The sequence below is a fragment of the Peromyscus maniculatus genome, chromosome 2 (genome assembly GCF_049852395.1).
Source record: "Peromyscus maniculatus bairdii isolate BWxNUB_F1_BW_parent chromosome 2, HU_Pman_BW_mat_3.1, whole genome shotgun sequence".
Classification (NCBI taxonomy): Eukaryota; Metazoa; Chordata; class Mammalia; order Rodentia; family Cricetidae; genus Peromyscus; species Peromyscus maniculatus.
Window position 1 is genome coordinate 39,263,316 of NC_134853.1, and position 14,975 is coordinate 39,278,290.

Here is a 14,975-nt window from a genome sequence, read left to right on the forward strand (position 1 = left end):
ATTAATACATTCTACTCCAGTTTATGACTTACAGTAAAGATGTCTTCATGTCCGTCCTGAAACCGAGCCCCATCTCTTCCATAAAGATATATAGGCACTGAGCTTCTACATTGTCCATATAATACAATATAAACCTGTGAGCTGGTCCCTGCATTGGGAAAGTCACTCGTGGTTACTGAAACCTTCCAGTTTCCACCTAGAGAAGCACAAATAGCATACAGTGTTATGGCAGGACATTACAAAGATAGAGTGCAAAACAAATAAAAATTTTCTCTTTTTCAATTCATCTGGAAAAGCATAATAACACTGGGGTTTAAAATTTGATTTTATAAAATCCTAATATAATTGCCAAAACTACATTGAGGCTGAAAATATTTCCCAAAGCAAATTTAAAAACAAGCATAGAGACTAGTGACCCCTTGTTGTTGGTCATGCTGACCTCTGGGAGTCACTCTGGAACTTCCATGGAACTCCCATTTTGATAAAATGTCTATAATAGTCTTATTTCTAACATGTAATACGTGTGCACAGAATTAGAATTAGAATTTTAAATGTTAATATATATATATATATATATATATTCTAAAATAGAAAGAATTTGAGACATCTTGCATCAATTATTTAACTGTCTCAGATAAACAGATAATACTGAGGTCACAAAAATGAGGAAAACTGTGTATCACCAGCAATACAAAAGTGTTGCTATAAAATAAATGACTCATTTTGAATATAATAAAGTTGACAGAATTTTGTTGCACAGCTTCATTTTAATTTTGCCAGATGTTTTGGGGGGTAAACATCTGAAATGTAATCTGCATGTTAATAAGTGAGAAATTAGAGAGCACCTTCATAATTCTACAAAAGAAAAAAATAAATTCAGAAACTCAAATGACATTCTAGTCATTAGACTGTAATTTTTCTTCTAAATTTGAAGCAAAGTATATTTTATATTTGATCATTATAATAAATATTCAAATTATAGATTTAAATTTTATTTATGACACTGTAATATATCAAATAAATGCTACATTTGTAAATGTCTACTTTAAAATTCAAATTTTTATTTTACTTGTCTACTACAGGATAAAAAGCAATGCCAAATCTACCATATCATCTTGGTAGATGCTTCTTTTATATGTAAAAACAATTTCTTTAATTAGCAGAAAATACCAATCTGTTTGATTGTTGTTGTTTTACTTTTTTGTTCATCTACTTATTTTACATCTCAGACGGAGCCTCCCTGCCCCATCCCCTAATCTCAGCCCCTCTCCCCTACCCTACCCTCCCACCTCTCAATCCTGTCCTCTTCCATCTCCATCCAGGAAAGGGCAGGTCTCCTATGATTATCAATAAAACACTGCATATCAAGTTGCAGTAAGACCAAGTACCTCCCCATGTTTTAAGGCTGAGCAAGACAACCCAATATGAGAAGTAGAATCCCAAAAGCCAGTAAAAGAGTGAGAGCCAGCCCCTGCTCCCACTTTTAGGAGTCCCATAAGAGGACCAAGATACACAACTGTGCTATATATGCAGAGGGCCTAGGTGAGTCTCATGAAGGCTCCCTGGTTGTCAGCTCAGTCTCTGTGAATCCCTGGGAACCCAGGTTAGTTGATTGTGTGAGATTTTCTTTAGTGTCCTTGACCCCTCTGGCTCCTACAGTGCTTTTTCTTCCTCCTCAGGATTCCTGTACTCCATCTAATGCTCAGCTGTGGATCTTTGCATCTGTTTCCATCAGTTGCTATATGATACCTCTCTGATGACAATTGGGCTAGGCACCAATCTGGTCACAGAAGTTGGCCAGTGCAGACTACATATCTACTATTGCTAGGGATCTAAGCTGGAGTCTTTCTTGTAGACTCCTGGGAGATCCCCCTGGACTTCTGTCCAACCCTGAAATGCGCCCCCAGAGTCCCCCTCAGCACTCTTCCCCTCCATGCCCTCCCAACCTGATCACTCAAGTTCCCACCTGTTGTGTGATATTTTGTGTTCTGACAAATAAAGCTTGCCTGGAGATCAGAGGATGGAGCTAGCCACTAGTTAACCATAGAGGCCAGGCAGTGGTGGCACACACCTTTAATCCCAGCACTTGGGAGGAGGAAACAGGAAGATCGGGAGTTCAGGGCCACCCTGGGCTACATGAGATTGAACCAGTCTAAATGAGAAACAGTGCCAGGTGGTGGTGGCACAGGCCTTTAATCCCAGCACATGGCAGGATCATGCCTTTGATCCCAGCACATCTGAGGCTCATGCCTTTAATTCCAGCACTAGGGAGGTAGAGACAGGAATATAAGGTGGGTAGAGACAGGATCTTGGCCCCATTCAGTTTGAGGATTCATAGAGACAGGATCTGCTCCACTCAGTTTGAGATTTCATAGAGGTAAGAAGTCTCTGGTGGCTGCCTGCTCTGCTTCTCTGATCTTTCAGCTTTCACTCTAATATCTGACTCTGGGTTTTTATTGTTAAGACTAATTAGGATTGTGTTTCACCTGCCCCACCCTCCCTCACTCCACTCATGAAATCTCTTCTACTTCCCTTTCCCAGGAAGATCTGAGTGTATCCCATGAACTTTCCTTTTTATCTTGTCTCTTTGGGTGTGCGGATTGTAGCATAGTTATCCTTCATTTTATAGCTAATATCCACTTATGAGTGAGTACATACAATGTTTGTCTTTATTGGTCTGGGTTTCCTCACTCAGGATGATTTTTCTTGTCCCATCCATTTGCCTTCAAATTTCCTGGCATTGATGTTTTTAACAGCTATGTTAAATGAACCACATTTTCTTTATCCATAGATGGACATCTAGGTTGTTTCCAGGTTCTGGCTATTACAAATAAAGCTGCTACAAACATAGCTGAGCAAGTGTCCTTGTGGTATGATTGAGCATCCTTTGGGTATACGCCCAAGAGTGGTATAGTTGGGTCTCTTGGCAGGTTGATTCCCAGTTTTCTGAGGAACCACCACACTGACTTCCAAAGTGGCTGTACAAGTTTGCACTCCCACCAGCAATGGAGGTGTGTTCCCCTTGCTCCACATCCTTTCCAGCATGAGCTATCACTTGTGGTTTTGATCTTAGTCATTCTGACAGGTATAAGATGGAATCTTATAGAGTCTTTTGATTTGCATTTCCCTCATGGCTAAGGATGTTGAACATCCCCTTAAGTGTTTCAGCCATTTGAAATTCTTCTGTTGAGAATTCTCTGTTTACATCTGCACCCCTTTTTTTAAATTATATTATGTGGTTTGTTGGTATCTAGTTTCTTAAGTTCTTTATATATTTTGGAAATCTGCCCTCTGTCGGATGCCAGCTTGGTAAAGATCTTTTCCCATTCTCTAGGCTACTGTTTTGTCCTGTTGATGATGTTCTTTGCCTTATGGAAACTTGACAATTTCATGAGGTTCCATTTATTAATTGTCCATCTTAGTACCTGTGCTGTTCAGGTGTTCTGTTCAGGAAATTGTCTTCTGTACCAAAGCATTTGAGATCATTCCTCATTTTCTCTTCCATCAGGTTCAGTGTAAGTAGATTTATATTGAGGTCTTTGCTAGACTTAGATGAATTTTGTGCAGGGTGATAGATATGGGTCTATTTGCATTTTTCTACATCCAGTTAGAAAAGCTGTCTTTTTTTCCATTGTATGATTTTAGCTTCTTTGCAAAAATCAGTTGTCCATAGGTATGTGGGTTGACATTTGAGTCTCTGATTTGATTCCATTGATGCAAGTGTCTGTTGTTATGCCAATACCATGTGGTTTTTATTACTACAGCTCTGTAGTGGAGCTTAAAATAAGGAATATACTAACCCATTTTAACAGCATAAATACTTAAATTTCAAGAAATTAGAGCTGGGAGACTCTAGCTGTTCTGGTAGATTCCAAGAATGTTAGTGCTGAATGGAGCAAAGTATAACTAAGCTTTTCAGACACTACCATCTTAGCAAAAGTAACAAGAGTCTCACAGAATCTTCACTGCTCAATGTGCAAGGAACAAATCAATAGGGAAAAAAATTACATTTCCAACAACCAAGGCAGAAAAGGATAAAAGGTATAAAAATGGAAATTTAAAAAATAATGAAACATGGTGTCTGTTTGCCTAAGGTAGCTGCACCTCTATAAATCATGAAAACCTTACCCTTGTAAGAGAATACTATAAAAGTGGAGTCAAATCTAAAGATTATGAACCAAGGCTCCTATTTTAGTTTAAAATATAAATCCATTCAATCAGAAGGCAATAGGCCACTGAATTATTGTTAGAAATCTAGTGTGTAGGAAAGAAGGGTTAGGACATAGAAAATATTTTCATACTTTATTTGTTTATAATCTACATAAAACAACATACAAAAACAGGAAAAACACAAAATTTTCTTATTATAAGACTTTGGTGAGGTAAGAACAGATCACAGACAAGCTGATTAACCAAACTTTAAAGAGAAGAGCATAGAAGCCAAAGGGGAGCATGCGACTCGCATCAGTAAACATTTTAAAAAGAACAAAAGCTATCCATGATTCTTATAAGCTATACACTCAGACATTAGTAAACAGAGGCGTGAAGTATTTGTAAGGTATTTATAAGGTATCCAACCTACCTTTCTCATAAATAGGGAAAAAGAAAGTAAAACAGAAATTATAAGTATGGTTCCAATACCCTTATTCTCCATCATGTCCACAGATTTAAAAAAAAAAAAAAGTATGTTGAAGGGGTAAGTAAGCAGATTAGAATAAAGCACATACAAAATTAGTAAAATTAATAAAAAACCTAAGAGGTTCTACACTTTCTTTTAAAAAAGGGTCCATAGTATAAAATTTTTATTAAAAAAATTGAAACCAATGGCTTCACTGGGAATTTCCTTCCATTTACTTAAAAAAAATCAGTTCTACACAAACCCTTCAGAATAGTTCCAAAATCATTATATAAGCACATTACTCTGATACCAAAACTAGAAAAAGAAAAGATTATTAGAAAATCAAAATATAGCAAAATATATGGGAAAATGTAATAATAAAGTCAATTACTTATGAATCATAAAACTCATGCTACTTTACAACAAAACAGAAAACTATAGAGGAATATTAGGAAGTCAACTTAACCTCCAAGTTTATGCCAGGAATATAAAATGTTTAGTATTCTGAAATTCATCAATGCAATTCATCACATGAACAGAATAAAGAATACATAAAAATTTACCCTGCATCATTACTCATTTGAGACATGCAATTTAAAACCACAGAGAGGTACAGAACTGCTGGTAACAACACAAAGAGCTGATGAAGGAAAGAAGCTAATAAGGAAGGGAACAATTGGATCTGTCAACATGACATAGTAAGAAAGAGTTCAACAAACAGCTTCTTACAAAGTTAAACAGATTTAAAATACATCCATACTTTTCCATAAATATTCCTAACACTTTTCTTCACAAAGTCCAGGTGAATGAATCTTATTAACAAATGCAAAATAACAAATTATAACTTTAGAAAAAAAATATGTTCAGTTCCTAATCCCTGCTACTTATGAAGATGACCTTATTTGGAAATAGAGTCATTGCAAATGTAATTGAAATGTAGATCCAAATAAAATTATACTAAAATTTCCCAGAAAGATGTAAGGCTAGAAGCTGCTTTTATATAAACTAGTTAAAGAGAAGACTTTCTATAAGAATAGATTCCATGCCGGGCAGTGGTGGCACACGCCTTTAATCCCAGCACTCGGGAGGCAGAGGCAGGAGGATCTCTGTGAGTTCGAGGCCAGCCTGGTCTACAAAGTGAGTTTCAGGAAAGGCACAAAGCTACACAGAGAAACCCTGTCTCAAAAAACCAAAAAAAAAAAAAAAAAAAAAAAAAAAAAAAATAGATTCCATTCCAAAATGAGAAGGCTTCTAGGTCATGTCTTCAACAATATGATATTATCACCACATTCTGGGAGGCATCCAAGAACAAGGATAATAGCCTAATATGTTTTAGAAGTTGTTTAGACACCACTGACCACCAACTCAAAGGCCTCCCCATGCCTAGTGCAGATTTTCATAATGGCTGGACCACTTTACACTCCCACCAGCAGTGAATGAGTGTTCACCTTTCCTCACACCCATGCCAACAATTTGTCATGATGTTTTTTAATCTTAATCATTTTTACTAGAGTAATACAAAATCTCAAAGTAATTATAAGCTATATTTCTATCATAACCAAGAATGTTACACATTCTTTAAGTGTTTCTTAGTCATGTTTCATCTTTTGAGAACTTGTTTAGTTCAATGCTCATTTTCAATTGGGTTGTTTGTTTTCCTGTTTAGTTTTTTGAGTTATTTTTATATTCTAGATACTAATCCTCTCTCAGATGAATAGCTGGTAAAGTCCTTTAACCATTCTGGAGTTTCTCATATGATGCTTTTCTTTGTGGTCTAGGTGGTTTTGTGTTTCATGTGGTAGGATTTATTAATTGTTGGTCTGAATTCCTTTGTTGTCAGAGCCTCATTCATAAAGTCCTTTCTGTTTTCTCTTCTACCAAATGAAGTGTGTTAGGTCTTACATAGTACTTGATCCACTTGGAGTTGCGTTTGCATAGGCAGCATTCCTATCCATGCAGCCAACCAGATTAACAAGCACCATTTATTGGGGAAGCTGTCTTTTCTTCTATGTGTATTGTTGACTCCTTTGTCAAAACTAAGTGACCTAGGCTGATGTGATAACTGAGTAGGTGAATGCACGTTCTGCCAAGCCTAATAAACTAACTTTGATTCCTAGGACCTACAAGGTAGAAGGAGAGAACCAATTCACACAAGTTGTCCTCTGACTTCCATCCATAGGCCATGATATAAACACACACACACACACACACACACACACACACACACACACACACACTGGGAGTAAATAAAATATCATAATGTTTTTAATCAGGTGGCTGCAGGTGTGTGAACTTATATCTGGTCTTTAATTCTATCCCATTAATAAATGAGTCTGGTTTTATCCCAGTACCATGTTGTTTTTATTACTATATCTCTGTAATATATCTTGAAATATGGGATGTTGATAGCTAGCTCCACCAGCTTTTTCGTTGTTAAGGATCATTATAGCTGCCCTGGGCCCTTTGTTTGTCCATATGAAATTTAAGATTATTTTGATAATTCCTGTTTAACTTCATTAGAATTTTGATATGGATTGAATGGAATCTGTATATTGCTTTTTAAAAAAATTTTAAATTTTACATATCAACACAGTTTCCCTTCTCTCCTTTCCTCCCATTCCCTCTTCCCACCTCCTTTCTACATCCCCCATCTACTCCTCAGAAAGGGTAAGGACTCCCATGAAGTCACCAAAGCATGGCATATCAAGTTGAGGCAGGACCAAGCTCCTCTCTACTGCATCAAGGCTGAACAAGACATCCCACCACAGGGACCAGGTTCCAAAAAGCCAGCTCACATGCCAGGAACAGATCCTGGTCCCACTGCTAGAGGCCCCACAAACAGACCAAGCTATGTAATTGTCACCCTTATGTAGAGGACCTAGATTGGTCCCACACAGGCTCCCTAGTTGGGTCTAGAGCCTGTGAGCTCCCACGAGCTTGGGTCAGCTGTCTCTGTGGGTTTCCCATCATGATCTTGACCCCCCCACACACACCTTGCTTATATAATCCTTCTTCCCTCTCTTCAACTGAACTCCTGGAGCTCGGCCCTATATATTGCTTTTTATAGCATGGTCATTTTCACATTAATCCTACAAATCCAGGATCAAGGGAGGCATTTCCATCTTGTAATATCTTCTTCAGTTATCCTTTGTTTTGTGTCTTAAATTTTTATTGTACAAGTCTTTTATTCCTTAATTAAATCTATTCCAAGATGTTTTGAGTCTACTATTAATTAGGTATTGTTTCCTTGATTTCTTTCTCAGTGTATATAGAAATATATATAGTTTATTATATACAGATATATATATATATATATATATATATATATATATATATATATATATATATATATATATACACTATTTAGAAAGTTAGAGGGTTTTATGTGTTGATTTTGTGTCCTGCTACATGGTGAATGTGTTTATTATCTATAGGTGTTTTCTGGTGGAGTCTTTAGGATCTTTTATGTCTATAATAATATCACCTATAAATAAAGATACTTTGACTTTTTTGTTCTGATGGAACCTCCACCTCAGCCCCTGGCACCCTGGTATACATATACCCAAAAAGTCTGGAATGTTCTGGTGGAAGCCCCACCTCTCTGCCCAGACCCTGCCCCTCAGAAAGCCCTGCCAAACATGGCTCATCCCCCAGAGATACTCAAGACCACTCCTATAGGGTATTTAAACTGCCCCTCAAGAAACAGACATATGGTTTTTCAGTCTCTTGTCCCTGTCTCCTCTCTGGGAGGCCAGAGAATCACCCAGGAATGCTTTGCCCATTAAACTGGGATGCTGTGGATATTGCTCTGTATAAATAAAACACTGATTGGCCAGTAGCCAGGCAGGAAGTATAGGTGGGACTAGCAGAGAGAAGAGAGGAAAAGGAGAGGAAGGCAGAGAGAGGAGACACCAGCTGTCCTTCGGGGAACATCATGTAGAGGCAACAGGTAAAGCCACGGAACATGTGGCAACATATAGATTAATAGAAATGGGTTAATTTAAGACAAAAGAAGTAGATAACAAGAAGCCTGCCACGGCCATACAGTTTATAATAATATAAGCTTCTGAGTGATTATTTTATACATGGGTTATGGGACTGTGGGGGCTTGGTGGGACTTGGTGGGACCCGGAGAGAAGCTCTTTAGCTACACTGGGGATTTTCTAATTCAGTCTGATTTGGTCTGATTTGGATTGCTGCATCAGCAGAGAGGCTTATCAGGGTGCAAAAACTTTTCATTCTTCCTTTCCTATGTGTAGCACATTCATTTCCATCACTTGTCTTATTTAGTAACTAAGACTTCAAGTACTTATCTTGAGCAGGTGAGAGGAGACTGGACATCCTTGTCTTTTTCCTGATTTTAGTGTAAATGCTTTGAGTTTCTCCTCAATTTTTGATAGTGGGCTTCCTGTCCCTATATAGATGAGGATGGCCTCTAATTCACAAAGGTACCCCTGCCTCTGCTTCTTAAGAACAGGAATTAAAGATGTGTGATCATTGGCAGATTTTTAATTACTACTTCTATCTCCTTAGGTGATATGTGTCTATTTAAATTATTTATTTAATCTTAATTTTGCATTAGCAAATTGTATATATCGAGAAATTCATCTATTTTCTTAGATTTTTCAAGTGTGGTGGAATACAAATTTCTTGACTATGCCTTATAAATCTTCTTTCCTCAATGTCTGTTGTGATGTCTCCTTTTGATCTGTAACTTGATTAATTTGAGTCCTCTTTCTTGTAATCAATTTTGCTAAAGGTTTGTCACTCTTGTAAGTATTTTCAAAGAACCAATTCTTCATCTCATTTATTGTTCTTGTTTTTTTCATTCCTATTTCATTAGTTAATCCCTGATTCTGATTATCTCTTCCTGTCTCCTTTGGGGGGAGCATTATTTGTTCTTGTTTTTCTAAACCCTTCATGTGCACCATTAAGTTATTAATTTTAATCTTTCAATATTTATGTAAGCATATAGTTCAACTCTTTCTCTTAGGGCTGTCTTCATTTATCTCATAGATTTTGGTTTGTTATTTTCTTTTTCATGCAGTTCTAGAAACTGTCCAAGTTCCTTCTCAAATTCTTCCTTCACCCAATTGTCATTCAGTAGTGTATTATTTAGTTTCCATAATTTGTGTATATTCTATGGTTTCTGTTGATGACCATATCCAGTTTTATTCCATGGTTGTCAGATAGAATGCAGGATGGGATTTCAGTTTTCCTGTATTCATTGAAACCTGCTTCATGTCCTAGAGCAATCTGTTTTGAAGGAATCCCCTGAGCTGCTGAGAGGAACATTCATTCTTTAGTGTTTTGGTGTAATGTTCTGTATAGCTCTGTTATATCCATTAAATTTATGGTATCCTTATGCTTGGGAGTTTACTTTGTTTTTAGATGACCTATCTTTTGGTGAAAGTGGGATATTGAAAGCACCCACTATCCATGTGCTGGGGTCAATCAGTGGTTTTAAATTTAATAGTATGTCTTCTATAAGAGTGTGTGATTCTGTGTTTGCTGCATGTATGTTTTGGATTTTACTATCCTGTCAGTGGATTTTCTCTTTACTAAGAATAAAGTGTCCCTCCTTTTCTCTTCTGACTATTTTTCACTGTCAGACATTAGAATAGGTATATATGCTTGCTTCTTAGATTCATTTGATTGAAATACCTTTTCATTTTAATGTAGTGTCTACCATTGAAAATGAGATGTGGTTCTTGGAATTTAGTCTGTTAGTCTATTTTTCTTTATTGGTTAAGCTGAGACCATTAATATTATGAGCCATTGTTGAACAATATGTATTAATTTCTGTTAATGTATTACTTTTGTGTTGTTTTATTAGACTTCTTTGGATTCAGTGTTCAATAATTATATATTGTTTCCTGTGCATTCTTAGAAATGTTTAAGCTCTTCACACCTAGATTTTCCTTCCAGGATCCTCTGTAGTCTGGATCAGTGGCCATAAATTCCATAAATCTCTTATTCTCATGAAAAGTTCTCCTTTCTTCTTTTATTACAACTGATAGGTTTGCTGGCAATAACAGTATGGGCTGGCATCTGCTGTAGGATGTCATGCTGCATGCTGTGAATGTGTGTTGTTTTGATTGGTTGATAAATAAAATGCTGATTGTTCAGTAGCCAGGCAAGAAGTATAGGTAGGGTAAGCAGACAAGGAGAATTGTGGGAAGAGGAAGAACAGAGTCAGGAGTTGCTAGCCAGACACAGAGGAAGCAAGATGACAAGGCAGAACTGAAGACAGTACCAAGCCATGTGGCTAAACATAAATAATAATTATAGGTTAACTTAAGTGTAAGAGCTAGTCCGTAATAAGCCTGAGCTAATGGCCAAGCAGTAATAATTAATATAAGCTTCTAAGTGGTTAGTTTATAGGTGGGCCATGGGAGTTCAGGGGCCTGGAGGGACTGGAGAAACCTTCTGACTACATTTGGCACTCACCATCTGGCACTGAGGCACACATACTTAAGAAAACTTGAAGGTTCTGGATACACAGAAACAGAGCCACACTGGGCTTCCTAGCCTCACATTCTCAAGTGAGTGGCAGTGTAGAGACTCTTCTCCCAACAGCTGCCTGTGATACAGAGCTTGCCACAAGGAGCCATAAACTAAGCAGCATGGCAGATTACCGCCGCAGTACACAGTGGCATCTCCAAGCTGCACAGGAAGAAAAGGGATGATGCTATAGATAAGATAGGATGAAAGGGTAGATTATTCAATCTACTTTTAAAGAGCAACAACTTGTTTGAAATATTTAACAATGCTATGGATTTTAGTTTATTGATATAAATTTAAAGTTAATTTTGTTATACTCTGTGTATTTCTACTCTTGTTTAAGGTATTATGTTTATGCAACTCATCTAAAATTGTAATATATAATTAAGAAATAGAATAATCATTAGTCATCTATGATAATCAAACTTATAGTCATGTTAGTTAAGTTTTCTAGGTAATACATAGATATATTTCAATTAGGTAGTAATCTTCAAACACTCCAAAGACCTACAGATTATGGCATTTAAAAATGTTTTTAAAACTTAGACTTTCTGGACATTGAGACATGTCTGCTCCTGGCAGCACCAATCTACTTCAGAGAAGATGATGGGCATTGAAGAAACTCATTGTGGAGTTTGCTTTCTTTGTGGCAAAAGTTAGCCACTGGGAGGAAAAAGTACCCTTGCATTGACTATTTGGTAATATGTTGTATAAACTGGATATGCAAGACCCATAGGAAAAAATGACCACTGAATTTGCCAAAACAAGGCAAAATAGTCCTTCAGTTCCTGCTTCCCAGAGGAAACTGCCAGACATTCGACAGGACACAGAGAAGTGTCTGAGAGACTCTAGACATAGGCTGAAGATGGATGCCCCAACGTTACAGAGGATCTTTGGATGACTGTCCAGGCAGGGAACTGTCTCCATCATTTCCAGAATTTTGGAAGTTGCTTTCAATACACTTCCTATTTACTTAAGTAATATTACATCCTTCTGTGGTCTTTGATGTAGCTGAAGACTAGATAGTTATAATTATAGTTTTCATTAGTCATGATAAAAAATAAGATATGAAACTTTAGACTCACAAATACAGGGTAGATAGAATATTTTCTTTACTTTTTGCCAAATACAAATATAGATATTATAATTATAATTCTTGCTTGATAACTGCTTTGTTATAGCTAATTTTACTATGTTAAAGTTAAAACCTTCCTTTTTTATTAGACAGAAAAGGCAAAGTGCTGTGGGATGTCTCTCTGTATGCTATGAATATGTGTTGCTCTGATTGGTTGATAAATAAAATGCTGATTGGCCAGTAGCCAGACAGGAATTATAGGTGGGGTAAGCAGATGAGGAGAATTGTGGGAAGAGAAAGAGCAGAGTCAAGAGTTGCCAGCCAGACACAGAGGAAGCAAGATGACAAAGCAGAACTGAGAAAAGGTACCAGGCCATGTGGCTAAACATAAATAAGAATTATAGGTTAATTTAAGTGTAAGTCCATAATAAGCCTGAGCTAATGGACAAGCAGTTATAATTAATATAAGCTTCTGAGTGATTATTTTATAAGTGAGCCATAGGACTGTGGGGGCCTGGCAGGACTGGAGAAACCTTCTGACTACAGGCATTTGTAGTTTTCTTAAATTTGTAGAACAATGATTCAAGCAGTTTTGGCTTTTGTAGATAAATCTCTTGTAGAATCAGCTGTTATTGGAATGAGTCTGCTTTTGTTTATTTTTTGTTCTCACTCTTGGAGCTTTTGATATCCTTTCTTTGCTCTGTAAACTTGGTATTTAGACTGTTACATGACATGGAGAGATTCTTTTAGGGTCCTGTGGTTGGGTAGCAAACTTGTATAGCCACTACTGAAATCAATATAGTGATTCCTTATAAAATTGGGAATGAATCTGCCTTAAAATGCAGCTATATTACTCTTGGGCATATACTGAAAGGACGTACTATCCTACCACAAGGGTATTTGTTCAACTATATTCATTGTGGCATTATTGATAATAGCCAGAAATTAGAAACAACCTAGATAAAGAAAATGTGGTTTATTTACACAGTGGAGTATTAGTCAGCTGTTTAAAAAAACAATAATGTAATAAAATTTGTATGAAAATGGATGGAACTAGGAAAAAATCATTCTGAGTGAGGTAACCCAGACCCAGATAGACAAACGTATTCACTTACAAGTGGATATTAGCCATTAAGCAAATAATAACCAATCTGTAGACCCAGAGAGGCTAGGTAGAGGAGGGCTCTAGGGAGAATGCATGGATCTTCCAGGGAAGGAGATATAGAAAAAATTTTGCCAGTAGACTGAGGACAGGTGGGGACAAGAATGGGATCAGGTCGGGGAGGAGATGGGATGGAGGAAGAGAGTGGGGGAGAGATAGCTGGAATTGGGGGTGGGGGCATTTGGGGTGTGATGTGGAAACATAGTGCAGTAGAAAGTTCCTGGAATCTATGAGAGTAATTCTAGTGAGAACTCCTAGTAATGTGGGATATGGACTCTGAACTGCCCATCTTTTGTAGCCAGGCAAGTCTCTCAGTGGTGAAACTGGGGTGTATTTAGTTGAATTGTTGGCCAAGAGTGTCTCATGGAGATCCCCAGACAACACAGGCTAATGCTAGCACAGAGGGTTGCTCTCTGTAAATGGACAGCAGAGGTCCATTGCCAAGGACAATGTCTAAGCCACTCATTGAATATAGAGGTCAGGCTTGTGTTGTCTTGGAGACTTCAGCACTGTGTTCTAGTGTCTTTGGTGCCAGAAAGTACTCTACAGGCTACCAAAACAGAAACACGAACATCAACCCAGCCACAAAACCTTTGGCCTACAATCTGTCCTGCCCGCAAGCTATGCTAGGGCAATAGGAGCACAAAACTTGTGGGAATGGCCTGATTTAACTTGAGATCCAGTCCAAGACAGGGAGCCCATGCCCAGCATTGCCTAGATGTTCAGGAACCAGGGATGAGATAGCCCCAAACCGAACTTGACTAGTCTTACAAAATAAAAAGAAAAAAAATATTCTTATTGATATTATGCTATGTTATACTCATAGATTAGTGCCTTGTCAAGTAATCTCTAGAGGGGTTTCTTCTGGCAGCAGATGACAGCAAGTGCATCAACATGAAGACAGTAAGAGACCACAGAGTGCTTAGCCATAAATGGGACATCGATGTTGCATCCTCCCTGCCAAGGCTCAGGGATCTTCTAGGAAGAGGGGCAGAAAGATTGAAAGAGCTCAATTTGGTAGATGGCTGAAAGGAAACTTTTCTGACTATAACAGGACAGTTTCATATATGAACTCACAACAGTTATGACAACATACAGAAGACCTGTGCAAGCTCAAACCAGACCAAACCTCAGTGTGAAGGAGGTGCATAAAGTCCTGCCTCAGCTGAGGGGGTATTGGCATTTGATAGCTGCAGTGAGAGAAAAAGTCAATTTTCTTTAAGGGTGTGGCCCTTACTGGGTCCGCTACACTCCAGGGCAGACCCCACACCCAAGAGAAATTTGGCAACACACGTTGAACTCAATGGGTTTTTAAAAAGAGAATATGATGTTGGGTATAGAGTGAGGTCTAAGAGAAGTTAAGGGAAAGGGGTAAATATGATCAAAGCACATTAAGAAAATTCTCAAAGAATTAAAATACTATCTTTTAAAGAGCACTATCCATCACATAAAAAGATCCAAATGACAGAGATCAAGTGATCATCTCATTAGACATAGAAAAAAAAAATCCGTTGACAAAATCCAATGTCCCTTTATGATAAAAATCACAGAGAGGCTTGGGATGGAGGGAACATACCTCACCATAATGATGGCTATATGAAACATACCGATAGCCA

The 14,975-nt window shown here is 37.6% G+C and overlaps 1 protein-coding gene across 8 annotated transcripts in view; it reads right to left on the minus strand.

The window, feature by feature from the left end:
- Rp1 (RP1 axonemal microtubule associated) overlaps positions 1-14,975 on the minus strand; it is a 378,321-nt gene that overhangs the window by 279,717 nt on the left and 83,629 nt on the right. For 6 of the 8 annotated variants that reach the window (XR_013049004.1, XM_076563965.1, XM_076563966.1 and 3 more), the window contains exon 4: positions 33-196. The exons of 1 other annotated variant lie outside the window; for it this stretch is intronic. Coding sequence is in view for 6 of the 7 variants with exons in the window: in XM_076563965.1 (XP_076420080.1) it covers positions 33-196 (164 nt within the window). In the remaining variant the exon portion in view is untranslated. Of the gene's footprint in view, positions 1-32; positions 197-14,975 lie in introns of those variants that run through there. One more of the 8 variants, XM_076563963.1, reaches the window with a different exon arrangement.